Source organism: Hylobates moloch, unplaced genomic scaffold (assembly GCF_009828535.3).
Source record: "Hylobates moloch isolate HMO894 unplaced genomic scaffold, HMol_V3 SCAFFOLD_5, whole genome shotgun sequence".
NCBI lineage: Eukaryota > Metazoa > Chordata > Mammalia > Primates > Hylobatidae > Hylobates > Hylobates moloch.
Genome location: NW_026652280.1, coordinates 118,622,272 through 118,649,131, shown reverse-complemented (window position 1 = coordinate 118,649,131; position 26,860 = coordinate 118,622,272). Strand labels below are relative to the sequence as shown.

Genomic DNA, 26,860 nt, shown 5'->3' with positions numbered 1-26,860 from the left:
ACTACTGATGTCATTTGAAACCACCGTGTTACCCTGACCAGGACTGACTGGACATGGTGCAGGAACCTCTATGCTAGGTATGGTCAGACTCAACCAAACCCTGGCTTTGAGAAGTATGAATGTCAAGTACACACACAAAGGAAAATCACTTCAGCTCTGGATGTATTCTGAGACGTCTAGGACCCATAATGACTATAGCAATGAAAAGACTATGCCTCTCTCTACCTAAGCCTTTATTGATGCAATACATCCTCCTTGCAGGAGTAGGGGGCAAACCTGATGTGTTACACTATGTACGTCCTATGTAAGTGAATTGAATTCTGATATTATTCGTATGAATTTGACTAGAAATGTTGCATTTTCCAATAATCCATATACAGGGAATGTGACTGTTTGCAAAATTATATAATAATTATATTATTATATAATTAATAAACAACTAACTAAATGGCCTATATAGCACATCAATAATTACTAAAGATTGCTTTATAGCAGAAGTCACAGAAACTGATTTTATTTGCTGTCCTCCAGTGTGTTTTAAATTTTTTTTGAGACAGAGTTTTGCTCTTGTTGCCTAGGCTGGAGTGAAATGGCGCAATCTCAGCTCACTGCAACCTCTGCCTCCCAGGTTCAAGCGATTCTCCTGCCTCAGCCTCCCAAGTAGCTGGGATTATAGGCAACCGCCATCACACTCAGCTAATTTTTTGTATTTTTAGAAGAGATTGGGTTTCGCCATGTTGGCCAGGCTGGTCTCAAACTCCTGACCTCAGGTGATCCACCTGCCTTGACCTCCCAAAGTGTTGGGATTACAGGAGTGAGCCACTGCATCCAGCCTTAAAATTTTTTTAAATTTGTTGTCATTTAAAAAACTAGGCGATTTCACATAAAAATCTAGATTTCTAGCTTTTCTTGAAAATCAGGTCAGGTGCAGTGCCTCGCACCTGTAATCCCGGCATTTTGGGAGGTCGAGGTGGGAGGATTGCTTGAGCCCAGGAATTCGAGACCAGCCTGGGCAACGTAGTCAGACCATGTCTCTATTAATAAATATACATACATATATTTTTTGGAGGCAGAGTCTTGCTCTGTCCCCCAGGCTGGAGTACAATGGCACGATCCTGGCTAACTGCAACCTCTGCCTCCTGGGTTAAAGCAATTCTCGTGCCTCAGCCTCCCAAGTGGCTGGCATTACAGGCATGAGCCACTATGCCTGGCTAATTTTTGTCTTTTTAGTAGAGACAGGGTTTTGCAATGTTGGTCAGGTTGGTCTTGAGCTCCTGACCTCAGATGATCCGCCTGCCTCGGCCTCCCAAAGTGCTGGGATTACAGGTGTGAGCCACCATGCCTGGCCTAATTTTTTTTTTTAAATCAAAGGAATTGGAAACACTGGACTTGCATATTTCTTTTGCAAGGGACAAATATTCATTTGTGCTTGTCATAAAAATGGTCAATTTTATTAATTTATGTTATCTATTTCATCCCTAAAATTATCTCAAATTAACACCTTTGTTTATGGGGTTAAAATCTGAACTAGGAAAAGTAAGATAGAGTGAAGCTGTATACTAGCTAGGAAAGGATGTTTGCTTCCAAAGCAAAAAAACCGATGTACCGATGAGAAGCCCAAAGAGATACCAATAATGAAATTAACCATAGCGTTCAGAGAATAACACAGAGCCTCAATTCATGTCCCAAGGCCACTATTAGGCCATTAATATGAACACTCCCACAAGTCCAACTGTGCTTTCTAAGGCTCCCTCTTCAGTTACACCACTGAGGGCTCAACTGCCTTGAGCCTCGAGATAAATACCAACATTAGCAGTAATAACTACTTTTTAAAAAGTTTGTGGTTTTTTTGTTTTTTTGTTTTTTTAAGACACAAGGTCTCACTCTGTTGCCCAGGTTGGAGCGGTGCAGCAGCTATCCACAGGTGCGATTCTAGTACTCTACAATCCCAAACTTCTGGGCTCAAGACATTCTCCTGCCTCGGCCTCCTGGGTACTGTACACCACCACGTCTGACTAAAATGGTCCTTTCTTTGAATTGAGAATTTCTTAGCAAAATTTACAGGTGCATATGAAAACAATAAAACTTCCTTCCCCAAAGTATTACCTCTTCCCCTTTCGACCTTGATAGACTCCCTGAAGAATCTCCAAGAGGTGGCTTAATGACCGAATGTTCTGATGAGCTGTGGGAGTAGAAATTCAAGTAAAGTTTACTCCATGTATCAAAATAGAAACTAAATTAATTTACCCTTTCAAACACTAATTTTTCTTTTTAGCAAACAATCCTGGCTGACTCCAAAGTTACTCTCTGGAGACATTTATTAAAACAGGCTCTGGATTCAGTGGCACCAATGACAGTTGTAAGGAGGAGATGAAAAGCCATTCTGGAAAGAAAATTAAGTCAAAGTCCACATATTTTATAGTGAGATATCAAGTACCCTTCCCTTGCTTAGTTCCAGAATCCTGTTTGCTATGCTTAAATCCAATCCCAGACAAGACGCTAGAGAATGCTCTTCAGGAAAATTACCTGGCCCAAGAGAAAAAAATATCAGAAACTTACAGTTTAGGGTCCCTTAGTAAAACTATGTTTGTGAGGCCAACAGGCAGACAGATCCACCCACATATGTAGCCCTTCCTTCCAATGAGCTTTTAAAATTTTTATTTAATATTATAAAATATAATAGAGACGGGGTCTCCCTATGTTGCCCATGCTGCTCTCGAACTCCTGGGCTCAAGCAATCCTCCCACTTCAACCTCCCAGATTGCTGGGATTACAGGTGTGAGTCACCACACCCGGCCAGGTTTTTTTTTTTGAGACAGAGTCTCGCTCTTTCACCCAGGCTGGAGTGCAGTGGCGCAATCTCGGCTCACTGCAGGCTCCGCCCCCCCGGGGTTCACGCCATTCTCCTGCCTCAGCCTCCCGCGTAGCTGGGACTACAGGCGCCCGCCACCTCGCCCGGCTAATTTTTTTGTATTTTTAGTAGAGACGAAGTTTCACTGTGTTAGCCAGGATGGTCTCGATCTCCTGACCTCGTGATCTGCCCGCCTCGGCCTCCCAAAGTGCTGGGATTACAGGTGTGAGCCACCGCGCCCGGCCCAGCTTTTGTTTTAATGTCTCACTGTTTACAGCCAGCCAAAGCTTTCTAGATACCTGAAAAAAGCCTAGATAAAAGGTAGAGACTAAAATGAACAGAAAAATGAACTTGGGAGAAGAGAGGCAATTTAGGGAACAAAAGCTACAAAAATATAATTTAAATCCTTAGATATAAGAGGAAATAATGGATTAATAAAGAAACAAGAGCAAGATTTATTTTTTAAAAAGGAAAAGAAATTAGATAATAAGACAGACCTCTTAGAAAATTAAAATATGATGGTAGAAAAAAGTAAATCCATAGAAAACAGAGATGAGGAAATTGCTAAATAATATTTTTTTAATTTCCTAGAACTTAAGTTTCCAACTTAAAAGGGCCCATGAAATACCCAGAAGAATGAGGAAAAATAGAATCACTCTAAGGTCTATTTTCTATATCATCATGAAGTTTCAGACTATCAGGGAAGGGAAGAACCTGAAAAATTCCAGAGAAGAAGGAGCAATAGGCCTCACACAAAGAATGAGGAATCAACCAGCCTTGCCAACATGGTAAACATGGTGAAACGCCATCTCTACTAAAAATACAAAAATTAGTTGGATGTGGTAGTATGTACCTGTAGTCCCAGCTACTAGGGTAGCTTAGGCACAAGAATCACTTGAACCCAGGAGGCGGGGGGTTGCAGTGAGCCAAGATTGCACCACTGCACTCCAGCCTGGGAGCCAAAGTGAGACACCGTCTCAAAAAAAAAAGACAATGAGGAATCAAAATGGCATCAGACTTTTTAATCAGAACACTAAAACTGGAAGATCATGTAGCAATGCCTCTGAAATACTGAGGAATGATTTTCATCCTAGAATTCTATACCCAGCTATACTAACAAAAAAGGTGAAAAATAAAGCAAACACATTTTTAGACATGCAAGGTCTCAGAAACTTCACCTCTAATGTAACCCTTTTCAGGAAACTGTGAGATGCTAAAAACAGGGAATCTAAGGCCGGGCGTGGTGGCTCAAGCCTGTAATCCCAGCACTTTGGGAGGCCGAGGCGGGCGGATCACAAGGTCAGGAGATCGAGACCATCCTGGCTAACACGGTGAAACCCCGTCTCTACTAAAAATACAAAAAATTAGCCGGGTGTGTTGGCGGGCGCCTGTAGTCCCAGCTACTCAGGAGTCTGAGGCAGGAGAATGGCGTGAACCCGGGAGCCGGAGCTTGCAGTGAGCCAAGATTGCGCCACTGCACTCCAGCCTGGGAGCGACAGAGTGAGACTCCGTCTCAAAAAAAAAACAGGGAATCTAATAAAAAGATGAGGCAAAGGAAATCCCAGGAGAACAGTGAGGAAAGTACCAGGATTCTATGAGGCAGGAGAATGGCCTGAACCCAGGAGGCTGAGCTTGCAGTGAGCCGAGATTGTGCCACTGCACTCCAGCCTGGGCGACAGAGCGAGACTCCGTCTCGAAAATTTCTGATACTTTTTACAATAATGAGAGAAGTTTTATGATTTTATAATTGATTTTATAATTCTGTCAAAGCACTTACAGATAGTTTAGTGATAAATATTAAGAAAACTAATCATGTACAGACACATGTACACCAACTTGAGGCAATTACTGTCTCCAGGAAAAATAAGAAGCTACATGAAAAAGAAATATAATCACATGGCACTACATGACCCAGTGGTAAATAACATTTACAAGGTCATTGTAATGTGATACTGATTTAAACAAAATCACACTGATACTGATTTAAACAAAAATTGATATATACCGAAAATAAGGGATAGACAAAGTGAGGGTGCTATGTATGAGGAGTATGGTAGAGAATCAACAGATAGCAAAAACAGTAATAGAGGCTAGATGCGGTGGCTCATGCCTATAATTCCAGCACTTTGGGAGGCCGAGGTGAGCGAATCATGAGGTCAGGAGTTTGAGACCAGCCTGGCCAACATGGTGAAACCCTGTCTCTACCAAAAATACAAAACATTAGCTGGGCGTGGTGGCACATGCCTGTAAGCCCAGCTAATCGGAAGGCTGAGGCAGGAGAATTGCTTGAACCTGGGAGGCAGAGGTTGCAGTGAGCCGAGATTGTGCCACTGCATTCCAGCCTGGGCAACAAGAGCAAAACTCCATCTCAAAAAAACAAAACAGTAATAGAACTATGTTATTCAGAATGTGGAAATATATAGCAAAAGGCTGGGTGTGGTGGTTCACTCCTATAATCCCAGGACCTTGGGAGGCTGAGGTAGGAGGATCACTTAAGCCCAGGAATTTGAGACCAGCCTAGGCAACATAGTGAGATCCCATCTTAAAAAAAAAATTGTATGTATATATATCAAAAGAAACAGCCAAATGGGTTGAAGGCAGCCAATAAGAAATAAAACCATGGACAAAGACGGGTTTTATTTTAAGCCTTGAAGTACTATTTGTCTTTTGAAACCATGTATGTATATTACATGGACAAAAACAAAAATTAAATTTTAAAATTTGAGTTCTTGTTTTGAAAGTACTCAAAACAACTATTATGAAAATTGTAATAAGCAAATATTAAAAAAATAAAAATTCGGAAAAGAAGCAAAAATTGAATGTATGCTCTGAAATAAAACTAGGTTTTTGACACTAATTATTTATAAAGTGAATTCCTATAAGCATCCAAGTGCCAAAAGCAAGTTATACATTTTTGTACTTAATCTCAGCCAAAAAGCTGGGAATCTCATCTTATACATTTTTTAATGAACCACCCTGAAAAGTGTTTTATGCTAAGAATATAGAAAATGCTCCTTAACTATTCCCATTGCATAAATTAACACTTGTATACTAATGATAGCAAGATAAAAATTTTCCCTGAATAGTGAAAATGTAAATATGCAGTCTTCCACTGCTGTAATTGGCAAAGCGGCCAACACTGCAGCTGCAATCATTCCACCAGATTGTAAAACATCTTTCTATGCCCTGAAAGTCTGAATTTTAAGATTATTTGTTCAAAGATGCCAATTGAAGAAAAAAGAAAATCAAGAAGATTTAGAGATCCTAAAACTGTAGGTCCTTTGAGTAGGATGGCTTATAAAAAATACAATTGCCTTGGTGGTAGTGAGAAAGCAAAAAGAAAAATAGAAAGAAAATGAAAAATATAAAGAGACTTAGAAGTTGGTAGAAGAGAATATAGACGAATGAAGGCAGATTAGGAAAAAAATGTTGGTAGGCAATAAGCTCTAAAAACTTTTATTTATAAAGCTCCAAAGACAAGTTCAACCTTCTATCCATTAGTAGTAAGTTAATATTTCCAAGTTTTACAAAGTCAAGCACTTACATTTGGCTTCCACAAGGTGATTCCTCCAGAAAAGGTATGTGATTTGTTGATCCAGGATTACGAGGAGTGCTTGTATGAATATTTGAAGCATCATGTGTTAATCTCTGACCAGAGTCTTGGGGTGGTGTAGTAAAACTAGTCACAGAAGAACTATTAGATCCATTGCCTTTGCTCCCATTACATTGCTGGTTGAGTGTTGATACCTCATTACCAAGGCCATCCATTCCAATATTTAATTCACCAAGCTTTTGAATGGACCTATAAAATTAAACAACGTAAACATTTTAAAATAAAAAATTGCATTCCTAATATATACAAGATTAAAAGTGTGAAAAGGTAAAAATATGCACATATAATATATAATCTATGGCAAATTTAGTGTTAAAAATTACCACCATCAACTTAAGACATAACCAAGATACTGAAAGAAGATCCACATTTTCCCATGGTATAATACTAAGGAAGATAGGCATAATGGGCATTACAGACTTTTCTTTTTTTTTCTTGAGTCAGGGTCTCGCTCTGTTGCCCAGGCTGAAGTGCACTGGCATGATCGTGGCTCACTGCAGCCCTGGGCTCAAGCAATCCTTCCACCTCCCACACATACCTGGGACAACAGGTACATACCATCATGACCAGCTAACTTTTTAAATTTTTTGTAGAGACAGAGTCTCCATATATGGCCTAGACTGGTCCTCAACTCCTGGGTTCAAGCCATCCTCCTGCCTTCCTCCCAAAGTGCTGGGATTACGGCGTGAACCACCGTGCCCAGCCAGTATCACAGACTTTTTAAAAGCAGCTTTTACAATAAAAACAGAAAAAAAAATCTGTTTCTTCCCCAATATAGCTTTGGTTTAATTTTCCATTTAAAACTTAACTTTCAGAAAGAGTCAATAACAATATCACCACTACCAAAATTGCTCATCAACAAAACAAGCCATTTTCATTCCATCTGTCTTGAGTAGTATCAAGTAGGAAATGGATGACTTGAGCAGGCCATGATGAGTAAAAAGTCAAATGGCATCCCTAATACTCCACATGTACTCATTCACTCATTAATTCATTCTACAAATACTACAGGCCAGTCTCTGATGTAGACAATAGGGAGATAAAACAGGGAGCAAAACAAGTTAGCCTCAGGGCCTTGCCCTCAACAAATAGTCTCTCCACTGCTGTAGCCTGACTCCTCATATTGAGATCAGGGCTACAAAGGGCACAAACGGGAAGCTACACTGCTCTTTTAAGATTTAGACTCATGGGCCAGGTGCAGTGACTCATACCTGTAATCCCAGCACTTTGGGAGGCTGAGGTGGGCGGATCACTTGAGGTCAGGAGTTCAAGACCAGCCTGGCCAACATGGTGAAACCCCATCTCTACTAAAAATACAAGAATTAGCCAAGCATGGTGGCAGACGCCTGTAATCCCAGCTACTTGGGAGGCTGAAGCAGGAGAATCACTTGAACCCGGGAAGCAGAGGCTGCAGTGAGCTAAGATCACACCACTGCACTCCAGCCTGGGCGACAGAACGAGACTCCATCTCCAAAAAAAAAAAACAGATTTAGACCCATGGCCAGGAGCAGTGGCTCACGCCTACAATCCCAGCACTTTGGGAGGCCAAGGCAGAAGGATTGCTTGAGCCTGGGAGTTTGAGACTAGCCTGGGCAACAGAGGGAGCCCCTGTCTCCACCAAAAAAAAAAAAAAAGAAAAAGAAAAACTTAGCCAGACATGGTGGTGCAGGCCTATGGTCCTAGCTACTTGGAAGGCTGAGGTGGAAGGATTGCCTGGGCCCAGGAGGTCAAGGCTGCAATGCGCCATGATGCTGCCTGGGCAACAAAGTGAGATCCCGTCTCAGAAAAAAAAAAGAAAGAGAAAAAAAAGGAAAGAAAGGAAGGAAGGAAAGGAAAGGGGAAAGGGGAGGAAGGGAGGGAGGAAAGAAGATTTAGACCCAAAACTAGCCCAGCATCACTTTCTCCGGATGAGATTCAATATAAGAAAGGACTAACACAGGGAATACAATTATTGAGAGGTGTTGTGGCTTATAGTATTTTTTAATTTTCCTACATTAAACATTGTTTATGTATATTTTTAGGGTTTAAAAAATACTTCCAAAAAAGCAGCTCAATATTATTAGAGGAACTGTTAGCCTTTACTAAATATTTATCAGTTAAAAATTATAATTAAGTAGCATTTCTCAAATTGTATTCTGTGAAACACATTTCTTGTGAAATGTACATATATCTTTTTTATACTCCCCATAAAAAAGGGTATGAGGTCAAATAAATTTGGAAAAAATGCAAAGTATAAAAAGCATTTAAAATGCTAATACAAGCCAGGCACAGTGGCTCATGTCTGTAATCCTAGCACTTTGGGAGGCCAAGGCAGGCAGATCACCTGAGGTAGGGAGTTTGAGACCAGCCTGCCCAGCATGGTGAAACCTCGTCTTTTTACTAAAAACACAAAAATTAGCCAGGCATGGTGGTGGACGCTTGTAGTCCCAGCTACCTGGGAGGCTGAGATGGTGAATCGCTTGAACCTGGAAGGAAGGGGTTGCAGTGAGCCAAGTTCACGCCACTGCACTCCAGCCTAGGCAACAGAGCAAGACTCCGCCTCAAAAAAAAAAAAAAAAATGCTAATATAGCATTTTAACTCTCTTAAAATGGGGTGGGATGGGGAAGAGGCTGAATATGCCTATTAATTGTCAAATCAATGGTGCCAATTAGTATTAATAAAAACAAAAGATCAAGAGGTATAAAGTAATGATACAGTACTATTAATAAAATTCCCATCATGCTATAATTTTTTTCAGTAAGATCTAATTGTATAACACAACTTATTTCTCTTCTTTCTATGTTTCTCAGAAGGAAGAAGTAAAATTTAAATCTAGAAATAATGACCTGCAAGAGTGATCTGGAAGAATAAAACATTGAGAGGAAAAAGTACATTTTAATTTACAGATTCTATCTCCATTCAATTTGTCCTTGATTTTACGTATCTTAAAGCCCTAGTACAGGCCCAAATATATAAAACTAAAGAGTTTAGAAAAAATAATTAAACAAAAATATTGGGCCAGGCATGGGAGCCTGAAATCCCAGCACTTTGGGAGGCCAAGGCAGGTGGATCACCTGAGGTCGGGAGTTCGAGACCAGCCTGACCAACATGGTGAAACCCTGTCTCTACTAAAAATACAAAAAATTAGCTGGGCGTAGTGGCGGTGCCTGTAATCCCAGCTACTTGGGAGGCTGAGGCAGAAGAATCGCTTAAACCTGGGAGGCAGAGGTTTCACTGAGCCGAGATGGCGCCACTGCACTCCAGCCTGGGAAACAAGAGCAAGATTCTGTCCCCCCCAAAAAAAAAAATTATAATTGTATTAAAGGGTTAGAACAGAATAGATAAGAAAAGATTAAGAGAACGACAGAAAATTTATGGGAAACTAATATATAAAAATTTAGGATGGGCCAGGCACGGTAGCTCCCTGTCAAAAAACAAAAACAAAACAATAAATATACTCTAAACAAACCTAAATTACAAGACAGAATTTAAATTCTAGGCCAGGCATGGTGGTTCTCGCCTGTATTCCCAGCACTTTAGGAGGTCGAGGCAGAAGGATTGCCTGAGCTCAGGAGTTCAAGATCAGTCTGGGCAACAATGGTGAAACTTCGCCTCTATAAAAAATGTAAAAATTAGCTGCTTGTGGTGGCTCGAGGATCACTTTAGCCCCAGAGGCGGAAGGTCGAGGCTACAGTGAGCCATGACCACACTGCTGCACTCCAGACTCAGCAACAGAGCGAGACCCTCTCTCAAATTAAAAAAAAAAAAAAAGAATTTAAATTCTATTTATGATTGTCTTTAAAGGAAAGATGAACCTTCCCGAATAGTTTAGCTTTTTTTCTGAGGACGTACATCACTAACTACTATTGGGGAGGAGGGTCACAGAACTTTGCCATTGCATCTTCTCACTGCTAGATATCTGCTCTCACTGCAAAATAAGTTGGTCAGAAATTCAAATTACATCCATGACTTTTATGGCTATGAAGAAAACATCCAAAAACCAGAAATGGCAATCCATCAAATAAGAATAATTCTGACAGGCCACTGACTTGAACAGAGGTGATAAGAAAATGATACCCAAACTGGATGTTCAGAGGCCTATTCAGACTCTTGAGACCACCAGTTTAAACAATCCTTGTGTGAGCCGGCTATGATGACTCATGCCTGTAATCTCAGAGCTTTGGGAGGCTGAGGCAGGAGGACTACTTGAGCCCAGGAGTTCAAGGTTACAGTGAGCTATGATCACACCACTGCACTCTAGCCTAGGATGACAGAGCAAGACTCTATCTCCATTTAAAAAACAAAAAGGGCAGGTGCAGTGGCTTACACCTGTAATCCTAGCACTTTGGGAGGCTGAGGTGGGCGGATCACCAGGTCAAGAGATCAAGACCAGCCTGACCAACATGGTGAAATCCCGCCTCCACCAAAAATACAAAAATTAGCCAGGCATGGTGGTGCGTACCTGTAATCCCAGCTACTCAGAGAGCTGAGGCAGGAGAATCGCTTGAACCTAGGCGGCGGAGGTTGCAGTGAGCCAAGATCGCACCACTGCACTTCAGCCTGAGCAACAGAGTTAGACTCCGTCTCAAAAAAAAAAAAAAAAAAAAGGCCAGGTGGGGTGGCTCACACCTGTAATCCCAGCACTTTGGGAGGTTGAGATGGGAGAATCCCTTCAGCCGGGGTAGTACAGGCTGCAGCAAGCCGTGATCAGATCGAGCTACTGCACTCCAGCCTGGGCGACAGAGTGAGACTCCATCTCAAAAAAGAACAAACAAAAAACAAAACAAAAAAATCCACTCCCTTTGTGAAGGTTTGAAGACAGGATCAATTTCACGCTCACTGACTTACACAACACTCAGAGTTGTCACGCAGATTACTTCCCATATTGTTGAATCAAGTGAAGAGCTAACAGTCACCATTACAGTTACCTAATTGTAATCATGACAATAGCCAACATTCATAGGATACTTCCTATGTGCCAGAACTGTCGTAAGCACATTTGCATATATTAATTCACTTAATCTTCCCACAACCGTTGCTTATTTAAATATATATTATTTTATTGAATTCTAAACACACACACATAAGACCGGGTGTGGTGGCTCACGCTTGTAATCCCAGCACTTTGGGAGTGGGCAGATCACTTGAGCCCAGGAGTTCCAGACCAGCCTGGCCAACACAATGAAACCCCATCTCTACTAAAAAAATACAAAATTAGCCATGTGTGGTGGCATGCGCCTGTAATCCCAGCTACTCGGGAAGCTGAGGCAGGAGAATTGCTTGAACTCAGGAGGCGGAGGTTGCAGTGAGCCAAGATCGCGCCACTGTACTCCAACCTGGGCGACAGAGTAAAACTCCATCCCAAGAATGAATAAATCAATAAATTAATTAATTAAATAAAATAATAAAAAATAAAAACACACATATGTGTGTGTATATATTTCTCCTATAATTGAAAACAATAAATGTAGTTCATATTGTTTTGGCAGAAATTATAAGAATCATTTTAATATATCAAATCAAAAAAAATCTGTAGGTTTAAGCACTTTAGTAACAATAAAAATAGCAGCTAACAACATAGTGTTTACAGTGTGCCAGGTACTGTTCTAAGCACTTTACACAGATTAACTCTATTTATCCTCATGGTAACCTCGTAAGAAGGTTAGAAGAAATAAGAAGTAGGTAAGGGCCAGCACAATGGCTCATGCCTGTAATCCCTGCACTTTGGGAGGTCAAGGTGGATGGATCACTTGAGGCCAGGAGTTTGAGACCAGCCTGGGCAACAAGGCAAAACCCCAACTCTACAAAAAAATACAAAAATTAGCTGGGTGTGGTGGTATGTGCTGTAGTGCCAGCTACTCAGGAGGCTGAGGCAGGAGGATCACTTGAGCCCAGGAAGTTGAAGCTGCAGTGAGCTAAGATCGCGCCTCTGCACTCCAGACTGGGCAACAGAGTGAGAGCCTTGCCTCACAAAAAAAAAAAAAAAAAAAAAAAAAAAAAAGCAGCAGATAAATAGATAAAAAGAACTAGAATAACTTCCCCTAGATCTTCAGTTACCCTGGCACAGCTGGATCCACCTGGCTGTTGGCTGTTCAGTGCACTGAACCTCTGCACTCTTCTGCTCTAGTTGCTTAGGGAATAAGGACAAAACTAGATGAGCCCTCAGAATGCTGTGACTAGAAAGCAATATGTAACTCCACATTACTTGAAATGCTTAAAAAGCCTTAAAATGTCAAACTATACATAGAAAGTAGCAGTTATTGCATGTTTTAAATAGCTTTCAAATAACTCCATATTTTAAAAAGTGACTAGAAGACCAACCTATTAAGGAACTGTTCGGTAAGATTCTGCTGCTGATCAGGACCATCCTCCTGATTCACGCCTCCTTCAAGCAACATCTGTTGGTATATCTGCCGCTGTTGCTCCTTCTGTTCTAAATGCTGTTGATAGCGTAATCTTTGCCTATAATATTCTTGAAATTGTTCTGTTGAATCTCGAAGCTTAAAAACATTAGAAAAAATATATATATTTGAGCAAACTATGACAGAATGTCTTCACTCAACAGTACCTTTTATAAATGCTGAATAAAATATACAATTAGCTATATTTAACAATCACAAAATACTTAATCTATTGCTCTTTGAAAAACAGTATGAGTCTTAATACTCAAGTGGATCAGTTAATTTGCTTTATTCCATGGAAATAGACTGACCAAAATGAATGGTTGCCTTGGTTCCCTGACTAACCCAAAATAAAAATACCAATTATAATGGTTACAAGGGGGCCATGATCAGAGAAAATGAATGTAGATAAAGACTAATACAAATCTGGCATTTCTTTAAAAATATCCATACTGAGGGACTGCATTAATATTTAATAAACATAATGAGATACCAACTTACCCCAGCCAGAATGGCCATCACTAAAAAACAATAGATGTTGGAATGGATGGAGTAAAAAGGGAATGTTTACACACTGCTGGAGGGAATATAAATTAGTAGTCTCTATGGAAAAAAACAGTATGGTGATTTCTCAAAGAACTAAAAGTAGATCTACCATTCAATCCAGCAATCCCACTGAGTATCCACCCAAAGGAAAATAAGTCATCACATCAAAAAGACACCTGCAAGTATATGTTTATCGCAGTACAATTCCCAATAGCCCTAACATATAGTACTAAAAAATGTTCCATGTACACTTGAGAAGGGTATGTATTCTGCTGTTGTTGAGTGGAGTTGTTTTATATATGTCTGCCAGGTCTAGTTGGTTTACAGTATTGTTCAAGTCCTCTATTTCCTTACTGATCTTCTACTTGGATGTTTCATCCATTATTGTAAGTAGGGTATTGAAGTCTCCAACTATTATTGCAAAACTATTTCTCCCTTCAGCTCTCTCAATATTTGCATCATATTTTAAAGCTCTGTTGTTTGGTGCACATCCATGTACTTTTAATAGTAATTTTTCTACTTCATTCTTTTTTTAATTTTAATTTTTTTCTTGCATTGCTATAAAGAAATAGATTCTTAATATTTACTTGAAAACAAAAAACATATTCAACTTATTAAAACCACTTAGCCCCTTCAAAGTGGCATGCTGTATAAACCTGTTTGTTTGTTTGTTTGTTTGAGACAGAGTCTCACTCTGTTGCCCAGGCTGGGGTGCAGTGGTACTATGTTGGCTCACTGCAACCTCCGCCTCCCAGGTCCAAGCGATTCTCCTGCCTCAGCCTCCCGAGTAGCTGGGACTACAGGTAGCTGTGACACCACGCCTGGCTAATTTTTTGTATTTTTAGTAGAGATGGGGTTTCACCATGTTGCCTGGGCTGGTCTTGAACTCCTGAGCTCAGGTGATCCACCTGTCTCAGCTTCCCAAAGTGCTAGGACTACAGGCATAAGCCACCATATCCAGCCTATATAAAACTTATACCCTATTTCACAATACAATTTCCTCACAAAAACACCAAAGAAAAATAATCTAGAACCCTGGATTTGGATAAAAGTTTTATTCTATATTTAAAATGTCTAATTTATTATTCTTAAATCTAATTAGTAAAATATAGGCCATATATCTTAAACATGTAAACTAGCCGGCCAGGCGCGGTGGCTCAAGCCCGTAATCCCAGCACTTTGGGAGGCCGAGGTGGGTGGATCACGAGGTCAGGAGATCGAGACCATCCTGGCTAACATGGTGAAACCCCGTCTCTACTAAAAATACAAAAAAATTAGCCAGGTGTGGTGGCAGGCTCCTGTGGTCTCAGCTACTCGGGAGGCTGAGGCAGGAGAATGGCGCAAACCCGGGAAGCAGAGCTTGCAGTGAGCCGAGATCCAGCCTGGGTGACAGAGCAAGACTCCGTCTCAAAAAAAAAAAAAAAAACAACAAACGTAAACTAGCCATGCTTAATGTAAGCTCAATTACTTGAGTCGGAAAGCATGTAAAACATGCAATGTCACCTGTAATATTTTAGATTGTTAGTCAATTCACCTGTTAAAATTGCTCCAGAATACACAATGGCAACTAAATATGCCACATATTCGTTGAAGAGAGGAGAGAAAATAAACTAATAATAAGAAAATCTATGTATATTATTTCCTACTCCCAAATATCAGAAAATTCTTTTTTACACTCTAAGTAAATTCTATTACTTCTTACAAAGAGAATAACTCTGAAAAACACTAGGTTTAGCAAATATTACCTCATTTTTTTCTTGTTTAGCTGGTCCTGGATTCTGTGCTCCATTTGCAGGCTCTTTTTCTGAAACTGAACTCTGGCCCAAGATTTCACTGCCGATAGGCCTCTGTGCATCAACAGGTGTATCACTTCTTCCAGAAACGTGCAAAAAAACAAAAAGGCAGAGGCGGGAGTAAAGGAAAATATATTTTAGTTAGAGAAATTTTATTTTATTATTATTATTTTTGAGATGGAGTCTCTCTCTGTAGCCCCGACTGGGGTGTAGTGACGCAATCTCTGCTCACTGCAACCTCCACCTCCCAGGTTCAAGCAATTCTCCTGCCTCAGCCTCCAGAGTAGTTGGGATTACAAGTGCCTGCCACCACACCCACCTAATTTTTTGTATTTTTAGTAGAGACGGAGTTTCACCATGTTAGTCAGGCTGGTCTCAAACTCCTGACCTCAAGCGATCCACACTCCCCAGCCTCCCAAAGTGCTGGAATTACAGGCATGAGCCACCACGCCCAGCCAAGAAATTTTAATTTTAAAAAATGAATAGGCCAGGCACGGTGGCTCACACCTGTAATCCCAGCACTTTGGGAGGCCAAGGCAGGCAGCTCGCTTGAGCTCAGAAGTTCGAGACCAACCTGGGTAACATGGCGAAGCCCAGTCTCTTAAAAAAAAAAAAAAAATTACTTGGGTGTGGTGGGGCGCCTGTGGTCCCAGCTACTTGGGAGGCTGAAGTGGGAGGATCACCTGATCCCGGGAGGTAGAGGTTACAGTGAGCCAAGATCACGCCACTGCACTTCAGCCTGGGTGACAGAGTGAGACCTTGTCTCAAAAAATAAAAAAAGGATATTTAGCCTGTTTATAAACTGTACACAAATAGATTTTTTATTTTCCTTTCTTCTCTTAAAAACACCACAAAAAGGGTTTTAAAAAATAGGAAGGTCTTAATGGAGGAGTACCGGGTTATTAGGCAGGGAGAGTGACAGCAGGGACTCCAATTTAAAATCAGTTGTGTGGGCCGGGCACAGTGGCTTATGCCTGTAATCCCAGCACTTTAGGAGGCCGAGGCAGGCAGATCACGAGGTCAGGAGATCGAGACCATCTGGCCAACATGGTGAAAACCCGTCTCTACTAAAAACACAAAAATTAGCTGGGCATGGTACGCGTCTGTAGTCCCAGCTACTTGGGAGGCTGAGACAAGAGAATCGCTTGAACCAGGAAGGCAGAGGTTGCAGCAAGCCGAGATCACGCCACTGCACTCCAGCCCGGTGACAGAGTGAGACTCTACCTCAAAAAAATAAAAATAAAAATAAATAAAAAATAAAATCAGTTGTGTGGCCTTGGGACAGTCACTTATATTCTCTGTGGCTCAGCTTAAAATAGGCTGATGAATACAAATAATAGGTTGGATAATATAATGCCTAAATTATCTTTATAAAATAAAAACTTACAGTTTTGTTATCTAAACATTATTTCCTCCATATGTTTCTATACAATTTTAAGAATTTTTGAGATTCTATTAGAAGACTTTCTTTGGGCTGGGCACAGTGGCTCACATCTGCAATCCCAGCACTTCCGGAGGCCGAGGGTGGCAGATCACCTGAGGTCGGGAGTATGAGACCAGCCTGACCAACATGGAAAAACCCCGTCTCTACTAAAAACACAAAATTAGCCAGCATGGTGGAGCATGCCTGTAATCCCAGCCACTCGAGAGGCTGAGGCAGGAGAATCACTTGAACCCGGGAGACAGAGGTTGCGGTGAGCTGAGATCGTGCCATTGCAGTCCAGCCTTGGCAGTAAGAGCTAGATTCCATTTCAAAAAAAAAAGACTGAGGAGGAGTTTTTTGGCTACCAGACTGTGCTATGAATTACTAATGGCCACAAGAAGTCCCCTTTTATGTCCACAAAGAAGAATTTGTAAGAGCTATTACCTGTATAAAGAATAAAATAATCTTCAAAAAGTAACATTTCATTTAATTTTGCAACGTATACAGAACTTTCATATGCATTATCTCATTTAACTTGCACAATAACCTGTGAAACAGGTTATAAGACCCATTTCACAGAGAGGTAACAGACTCAAAAAACAAGTGATTTTCCTAAGATTGCATAGCTAGAAAATAGAGCTTGAACTTGAACTCAGGTCATCAGACTCCAATTCCAGTGCTAGTCCATGCCTGAAATACATGCATTTCAAGCTTACATATTTCAAATGATTTTTCTCCATTTTAAGTGTCTCTGTTCAAGTGGAAAGATATCCTTTTAAAATATTACACACTCCCTTTCTTTCATGTTTTATCTTCTTGTTCACCATAGTAGTTCAATCATATTGTAGCATGGTGTTAGCACATAGTAATCACTGAAAAAAAATGGTTTTTTTTGAGATAGGATATCTTGCTGTCACCCAGGCTGGAGTACAGTGGTGCAATCAAGGCTCACTGCAGCCTCAACCTCCTGGGCTCAATTGATCCTCCCGCCTCAGCCTCCCAAGTAGCTGTGACTACAGGCACACGCCACCATGCTTGGCTAATATTTTTGTATTTTTCTGTAGAGACAAGTTTTCAACATGTTGTCCAGGATGGTCCTGAACTCCTGGGTTCCAGTGATCCACCATGCCCAGCCTGAAATATATTTTAAATGTATACTCACTTAAAAAAAAAAAAAAGATACTGACTTCAAGTATTTCAAGTAGTACTCTTCATGTTGCATACTTAGCATAATTGGTCTAGTTGAGCATATATATATATATATATATATATTTAAAAAAACAATAAATAGAGACAGGGTCTCACTATATTGCCCAAGCTGGTGTCAAACTCCTAGCCTCAAGCAATCCTCCCACCTCAGCCTCCCAAAGTGTTGGGATTACAGGTGTGAGTCACCATACCAGTCCCAATATTTTTAAAATTACATCTAAAATATATTTAAAAATAGGTACATTTGTTCCAAAGTAAATTTTTATACTTTATCCATAGGACAGTAACTCTCTCCCAGCATTTCATTAGTAGTCCTTTTTGACACACTGTCCTTACCAAAGCCATGAGCTCTGAAGGGAAGAAATTTATATTCACTGAGTACCAATCACATGCTTGCCACTCTACTAGAAGCTTTATCTCATTTTGCAAGTCAATGCTTTATTATATAGAGAAGATAACTGAGGCTCAGAGAGATTAAATAACTTTCCCAAGGTCACACAGCCAGCAAATGGCAAAGCTATTGTTCAAACCTATGTCTGACTTTAAAGACTATGTTCAGGCCGGGTGCAGTGGCTCATGCCTGTAATCCCAGCACTTTCGGAGGCCGAGGTGGGCAGATCACGAGGCCAGGAGTTCGAGACCAGCCTGGCCAAGATGGTGAAACCCCATCTCTACTAAAAATACAAAAATTAGCCAGGCACAGTGGCAGGCGCCTGTAATCCCAGCTACTTGAGAGGCTGGGGCAGGAGAATCACTTGAACCCAGGAGGCAGAGGTTGCAGTGAGCCAAGATCGCGCCACTGCACTCTAACCTGCACAACAGAGCGAGACTCCGTCTCAAAAAAAAAGAAAAAAAAAGTTAACCTACCCTTTAGGAAGTCCCTCACTTAACTGGCTCAAGTTAGATTCTCCTCTCTAAAGAACATGAAAGAAAATATCACAACCCTCTCCTATATAATCTCAGAGCAACTTAACAGAAAAGGCTTCCCTATACATTTATCCTATACTTCTTTTTTCTTGGAGTGAGATGGAGTCTTACTCTGTCGCCTAGGCTGGAGTGCAATGGTGCAATCTCTGCTCACTACAACCTCCGCCTGCCGGGCTCAAGTGATTCTCCTGCCTTGGCCTCCCAAGTAGCTGGGATTACAGGCATGCACCAGCTAATTTTTTTGTATTTTAGTAGAGATGGGGTTTCACCATGTTGGCCAGGCTGGTCTCAAACTTCTGACCTCAGGTGATCCACCCACCTCGGCTTCCCAAAGTGCTGGGATTACAGGCTTGAGCCACCACGCCCGGCCTCATCCTGTATTTCTTATGCCTTAACTAAGAATCTCCACTTGCTCTAATTATTATTATTTTTTGAGACGGTATCTCACTCTGTTGCCCAGGCTGGAGTGCAGTGGTGCCATCTAGGCTCACTGCAACCTCCACTTCCCAAGTTCAAGCGATTCTCCTGTGTCAGCCTCCTGAGTAGCTGGGACTACAGGCATGTGCCACCACGCCCAACTAATTTTTGTATTTTTAATAGAGACGGGGTTTCACCATGTTGGACAGGCTAGTCTTGAACTCCTGACCTCAAGTGATCCACCCACCTCGGCCTCCCAAAGTGCTAGGATTACAGGCCTGAGCCACCGCACCCAGCTCACTTGCTCTAATTAGAAACAGAAATTCTGAGCCCACTGCTCCTTCCTCTGCAAAGAATGGCTCCAACTATCCTATGTAATGTGAAAAGGTTTCATTTTTATCTCTTTCATGAAATAAATTTATTGAAGTCAACACTAATATTTCATTGCGCCAACCCTAAGTTACAGAAAACCATCCATACATCCTCATGAGTTTCCTGGAAAAATGAGGCAGAAAGTTTCCTAACCCTGAAATAAATAACTGTTGATCAGGAGTTTATTATTTCATGGCAGGTTTGAAGGAAAAACTGAATGGTGGCTTTAACACTTATTTCCTTCACATGCATAAGAATCACTAAAGTAAAGTAAGTGGAAATAGAGTTTTAAGTTCTAGTTGTTCACTACACTACTATGTACAGGAGAAAAAAAGTAGAAACAACCTGGTATCCTAAAATAAGGAGTTAAATTTGTGATACAGTCATACAATGAAATACTGCGTACTTATGATTAATCGTTGATATCAAGAAATGTTTAAGAATATGGAAAATAGTCGTGGTCTTTCAAGTGGAAAAAGCAGATTACATGAAAATCCATGTAATACATTCCCAGTTTTTAAAAAGGTATTCATATAGCCGGGCGCAATGGCTCACGCCTGTAATCCTAGCACTTTGGGAGGGTGAGGTGGGTGGATCAGCTGAGATCAGGAGTTTATGACCAGCCTGGCCAACACGGTAAAACCTCATCTCTACTAAAAATACAAAAATTAGTTGGGCGTGGTGGCAGGTGCCTATAATCCCAGCTACTCAGGAGGCTGAGGCAGGGGAATTGCTTGAACCCGGGAGACGGAGGTTGCAGTGAGCCGAGACCATGCCACCGCACTCCAGCCTGAGTGACAAAAGCAAAACTCCATCCCAAAAAAAAAAAAAAATACTCATAGAAAAAAAGACTGGTCCATCTAAGTATGAGATTGTGTGGGATATTAATTCTCATACTATTACTCTTCTATATTTTCCAAATTTTCTTCACAGCACATGTATTACATCTATAACCAGCAAAAGAATAAGATATAAAAATAAAGATTTTTTGGCCAGGCGTGGTGGCTCATGCCTGTAATCCCAGCACTTTGGGAGGCCAAAGCGGGTGGATCACGAGGTCAGGAGATCGAGACCATCCTGGCTACCACGGTGAAACCCCGTCTCTACTAAAAATACAAAAAATTAGCCGGGCGCGGTGGCGGTCGCCTGTAGTCCCAGCTACTCGGGAGGCTGAGGCAGGAGAATGGCATGAACCCGGGAGGCGGAGCTTGCAGTGAGCGGAGATTGTGCCACTGCATTCCAGCCTGGGCGACAGAGCGAGATTCTGTCTCAAAAAAAATAAATAAATAAATAAAATAAAGATTTTTCTCATATAATTTTAATTATCAAAAATTTTAAACCCTTACTAAAGTATTAAGGACTTTCAACTAAAAGGACCTGAACATTAAGAAAACATACACACTCCTGGGCATGGTGGTTCACACCTGTAATCCCAGAACTTTGGGAGGCCAAGGCAGGATGATTGCTTCGCTTGAGTCTAGGAGTTTGAGACCTGGGCAACACTGAGAAACCCCGTCTCTATCAAATATAAAAAAAATTAGCTGAGTATGGTGGTGTGTGCCAGTAGTCCCAGCTACTCAGGAGGCTGATTTTAACCTGGGAGATTGTGCCACTGTACTCCAGCCTGGGTGACAGAGCCAGACCCTGTCTCAAAGAAAAGAAAACATATACACACTATAATTAGATTATCTCAAACGTCTGAAGATTTCCTAATTTTTTTTTTTTTTTTTTTGAGACACAGTCTCACTGTGTGGCCCAGGCCAGAGTGCAGTGGCGTGATCTCAGCTCACTACAAGCTCCCCTTCCCGGGTTCACGCCATTCTCCTGCCTTAGCCTCCTGAATAGCTGGGACTAGAGGTGCCCCACCACGCCCAGCTAATTTTTTGTACTTTTAGTAGAGACAGGGTTTCACCGTGTTAGCCAGGATGGTCTCGATCTCCTGACCTTGTGATCCGCCCGCCTCGGCCTCCCAAAGTGCTGGGATTACAGGCATGAGCCACCGCACCCAGCCTAAGATTTCCTAATTTGTATAACCAAATGCTTACCGCTCAGGGGATTCTTCATAAATACTGTGACATTCTGTATTCTCAAGCATGAGACTTCTACTGAGGTTTTGTACCCCTGGATAATGGAAGTTAGCAAAGGAGTGTGACATTGGAGAAGTTTTATTTCCAAGGTCTGAAATTCTCTTATCATGACTGGTTAGTCCACAGGTGAGGCCATCTAAAGCAGGATTCAGAGAGCGGGTCATATAGGCATCAGCTGATTGAGGTCTTCTCATTGGGGATGATGGATAGGGAGAGAGTTTGCTGATAAGAGGAGTCAAAAGATCAGCATATGCAGCTTTTGTAGGTTTCAGAAGTTTGTCAACATGAATATTAAGCATTTTCTGTTCAAAAGCACAAGAGAAGACAGAAGATGGAAGATTCTGAAGCCATGACAGTAAACTCAGATCCAAATCATCACAACCATTACCACATAAGAGGTCGATGCCAAGAAGCACTTCGCTTTCTGTAATTTCTTCTCCAGTTGCTTTACTCTGACAAAATTCTACACAGCATTCATAAAGTAGGCCTTTCATTACAAGCTGAAATAAACGATTGTTACTAGCTTTAAAACCAGCTTCACTTAGCTTCCTATCAGCAGGGATGAATTCTGCAACCATGACACAAGCCTCTTCAAAACAGTGAACTCGTGCGGTGCTGGGATTCCAGTCCTTAAACTCGGCATGATTGGTCAGACGAGGCAAAGTCAAAAGCAAACAGAGCTTACTATAGTCATCTTTAGAAGGACAGTATTCTTCTAGAGCATGTAAACATTGTACAGCTTCTTGCATGGTAAATTCCAGCTGTAAGAAAAATATAAATGATCAAATAATCACTATAAAAAACATGCTGTGAAATATGAAAACGACAAGAGTACAAAGAATAAATTATATTGCCACAGAATACTCATATAATTTGTAGGATATGCAACAGCTTTCAAGATAGGAACAAAATCTTTTCACAACTAAAATAAAAATAATAAAAAATTTGGTTAATTAGTACATTAAACTTTTATCTATAAAAACACTGTTCTATTATAATTCAGGCTTAAGACAGGATTTCACTCTGCTGCCCACGCTGGAGTGCAGGGGTTATTCATACACACAAATACAGTGCACTACTACAGCCTTGAACTCCTGGGCTCAAGTGATCCTCAGCCTCTAAAGTAGCTGGGACCACAGGTGTGCCACACTGTGCCCAGCTCAAATTGAAGCATGCCAATGTTCAGTTGTTTATAAACCTTGCTATCATTCCAGCTTACCCAAAAGGCAAAGGAGCCATACTGTTAGTCCAAACTTACCTTACAGCAAAATTGTGTGGGGATAGAAAGTCAAGAAAAGGCAGCCAAGCACGGTGGCTCACACCTGTAATCCCAGCACTTTGGTAGGCCGAGGTGGACAGATCATGAGGTCAGGAGTTTGAGACCAGCCTGGCCAACATAGTAAAACCCCGTCTCTAATAAAAATACAAAAAATTAGCCAGGCACAGTGGCGGGCGCCTGTAATCCCAGCTACTTGAGAGGCTGAGGCAGGAGAATTGCTTGAACCCGGGAGGCAGAAGTTGCAGTGAGCCAAGATCACACCACTGCACTACCAGCCTGGGCGACAGTGCGAGACTCTGTCTTAAAAAAAAAAAAAAAAAACGGAAAGGGAATGCCTACAGTTGACTTACTACAAAACAATCCAGACAGACCAAAAAGGAAGCTTAGCTGAGAGACAAATTATAATAATTTGTATAGTGAATATTGTCTTTGAATCATAAGCTTTTAATGATGTAAGGAACTTCAGCACTCACCTAGTCCAGCCTCCATATCTTACATATGGGAAAAGTCAGGGTACACATTTACCAAGGTAATTCAGTTGATTAGTGGCAAAGACAGAATAAAAAATAGGTCTCCTAACTCAGGTTCCAGTGTTCTTTTCACTTTTGAACATCATTATCTGGCAAATATTTCTGTATCTGAAAGTCCCCACTGTAAAATCCTTTGGTTTTTGCCACAGTCTGAATGTTTGTGCCTCCCTAAAACTCCTATGTTGAAATCCTAACCCCACAAGGTAATGGTATTAGAAAAGTAAGGCCTTTGGGAGGTGACTAGGTCATAAGTGCTCAGCCCTCATGAATTAGATTAGTGCCCATATAAGAGACCCCAGAGAGCTAGCTAGCCTCTTTAACCAGGTGAAAACACAGCTAGAAGGCACCATCCATGAACCAGAGCACAGGCCCTCACCAGACAATGAATCTGCTGGTACCTTGATCTTGGACTTTCCAGCTACCAGAACTGTGAGAAATAAACTTCTATTGTTTAACAGCCCCCTAGTTTATGATATTTTGTTATAACAGCTCAAATGGACTAAGACACTTTACTTCAGTTAAGTTACTAGAACTTAATATAAGTTTTCTCAGTTTTAGTATTAACACTGAATCTTTAAAAGTCACTTTACTAATCAAAATGATTTACTTTCATTAAATTTAAATAGTCATGAAGACAAACATTTCAGCAAAAATAACTATCTCTGGATCAAAGAAAATACAGACAAGACAGAGAAAAAGGAAATAAACATAACCAATCCACTTCTGGGATTAAAAAAAAAGAAGAAATGATGAAGAGTCATCAAGTCAAACTTTATCTATTGCTGACTTACCTTAAACAAGAGAGATGCACACACTCTTCAACTAGCCAGCTATTTATATATCTTGGCTTAAACCATGGAACAAGTTTAGAAGTGCTACAGATTGAAAATACTACACCTGGAAAACACCAGATCTTGCCCCATCCCAGCTCATAAAAACTTTGAAAACGCCGGGTGCAGTGGCTCACGCCTGTAATCCCAGCACTTTGGGAGGCCAAGGCGGGCGGATCACGAGGTCAGGAAATCGAAACCATCCTGGCTAACACGGTGAAACCACGTCTCTACTAAAAATACAAAAAATTAGCCGGGCGTGGTGGCGGGTGCCTGTAGCCCCAGCTACTTGGGAGGCTGACACAGGAGAATGGCGTGAACCCAGGAGGCGGAGCTTGCAGTGAGCCAAGATCGCGCCACTGCACTCCAGCCTGGGTGACAGAGCGAGACTCCGTCTCAAAAAAAAAACAAACTTTGAAAACTTTTGATGCTAATCCTTCATTTCAGTGACTAAAATACTTATGACTGAAAACAAGACTAGGGCGCAAACCTTCAGGAATAAAAATCTTACATGCTGGGGCTCATCTTCTGCTGACATCGCATTGTTAACACATAAAGCTTCCAAAAACTTCTGCTTCAGGATAATATAACGAAACCTGTGGAAAAAAATGAAGCATTAATTTTTCCAATGTCTGATGTCAAATATACTTAGAAGTTACTATATAAGTACTTTTGCTTCAGGAAAATTATTCAAATAATTTACTAGGCTTCTTATCACATTGAAGCCATAACTGAAGAAAGTTCAGTCACAAATAATCACAATTTAACACTCAGAGAATGAATTTCTATTTCCAATATTAATTGTAAACAAAAATCCAATTTTTATGGAAGATATCAAATGTTACCTAATATTAAATCAAAAGTCTTATATCCAAAATATTTTGTTTACCTTACATCCTGTTTTTTCTTTATTAAAAAAATTTTCATTGACAAATAATAGTATATATTTATGGGGTATGTTACATTTTTATATACCTATACATTGTAGAAAGATTAAATCAAATATTTTCTTTTTAAATATGAGAAAAGTCTAATAAAAAATGGGGCTGAAAGGGTAGGAGAAAATGAACATTTCTAAAACATTACAAAGTAACTAGAGACTTAAAGCTTTTTTTCTTGTTTTTCTTTTTTTTTTTTAGAGACAGAGTCTTCTGCTCTGTCACCCAGGCTGGAGTACAGTGGCATGATCACAGCTCACTACAGCCTCAAACTTTGGCCCAAGCAATCCTCCTGCCTCAGCCTCCCAAACAGCTAGGACTACAACTGTGTGCCACAGCACCCAGCCAATTTTTAAAATTGTTTTGTAGAGACTGGGTCTCACTTTGTTGCTCAAACTGATCTCAAATTCTTGGCTTCAAGCAATTCTGCCTCAGCATCCCAAAGTGCTTGGATTACAAGTATGAGTCACTGCACCTGGTCCCAACTTAAAGCTTTTTAACAAGAATTTTTCAGTGAGGGGAAGGGATAGCAAAGAGTCTACCTAACTTGTCTAAGAATCAAAAGCTTTATTGCCTGAAGCAATTTATAGAAAAAGTGTTTCTAAGTCTGGAAAGAAAAAAATAATGAACCTTCAGTCATTCTTTCAGCCACTGATGTAGTAGCAAATTGTGTCCAATAAAACAAAACCCCTGCCTTCAAAAAGAGGGTCACCTAATAAATTATATAAAACATTCACAGAGTTCAGCAAGGCCTCAAAGAAGTATGAAACCAATTGTACAAAAGAGGTGGAAAGTTAACAAAAAAAAGACATAACAACTGACTCTCAGAAGACAATCAGAAGTGTACCAGGTAAAGGCAGGAGATGGTGAAGGGATTAATATTCCAGGTAAGTGAAGAATGTACAAACGCAAAGAAATATCAAGCAGCATGGTCTGGATAGCAAATCAAAAAATAACAAGAGGATCAACTTCTGATAATGATCGAGTAACTTGTATCTGGCTAACCTTTCTGCATATAACAATAAACCAACCTTCCTTCCTTCCCTTCCCTCCCTCCCTTCCTTCCTTCCTCCCTCCTTGCTTTCTTCTTCTTCTTTCTTTTCTTCCCTCTGTGGCCCAGGCTGGAGTACACTCGGCTCGCTGCAGGCTCCCATGATTCTCCTGCCATGACCTGCCGGCTGCCTGCGATTGCCGGCACGCGCCACTACCCCTCCCTGGTTTTTCTCCTTTGAATGGAGGCGCGGTTTCACCATGTCGCCCAGGCTGGTCTCCAGCTCCTGACCTCGAATGGTCTGCCCACCTCGGCCTCACGAGGTGCTGGGACTGCAGACGGAGGCTCGCTCACTCGGTGCTCGGTGTTGCCCGGGCTGGAGTGCGGTGCCGTGGTCTTGGCTCGCTGCAGCCTCCGCCTCCCAGCCGCCTGCCTTGCCCTCCCAGGGTACTGGGATTGCAGCCTCTGCCCGGCCGCCACCCCGTCTGGGAGGTGGGGAGCGTCTCTGCCTGGCCGCCCATCGTCTGGGTTATGAGGAGCTCCTCTGCCCGGCCGCCCCGTCTGGGAGGTGAGGAGCGCCTCTGCCCAGCCGCCACTCCGTCTAGGAAGTGAGGAACATCTCTGCCTGGCCGCCCATCGTCTGGGATGTGAGGAGCGACTCTGCCCGGCCGCC

At 41.3% G+C, this 26,860-nt stretch overlaps 1 protein-coding gene across 2 annotated transcripts in view; it reads right to left on the bottom strand.

The window, feature by feature from the left end:
- The window catches only part of WDR47 (WD repeat domain 47), a 79,551-nt gene that overhangs the window by 19,647 nt on the left and 33,044 nt on the right, over window positions 1-26,860 (bottom strand). Inside the window, exons 3-8 of one of the 2 annotated variants that reach the window (XM_058439500.1) lie at window positions 24,770-24,854; window positions 21,578-22,380; window positions 15,137-15,260; window positions 12,766-12,944; window positions 6,396-6,653; window positions 2,107-2,182 (exon numbers count right to left, since the gene is read on the bottom strand). In XM_058439500.1, coding sequence (XP_058295483.1) covers window positions 2,107-2,182; window positions 6,396-6,653; window positions 12,766-12,944; window positions 15,137-15,260; window positions 21,578-22,380; window positions 24,770-24,854 — 1,525 coding nt within the window. Of the gene's footprint in view, window positions 1-2,106; window positions 2,183-6,395; window positions 6,654-12,765; window positions 12,945-15,136; window positions 15,261-21,577; window positions 22,381-24,748; window positions 24,865-26,860 lie in introns of those variants that run through there. The other variant, XM_058439499.1, reaches the window with a different exon arrangement.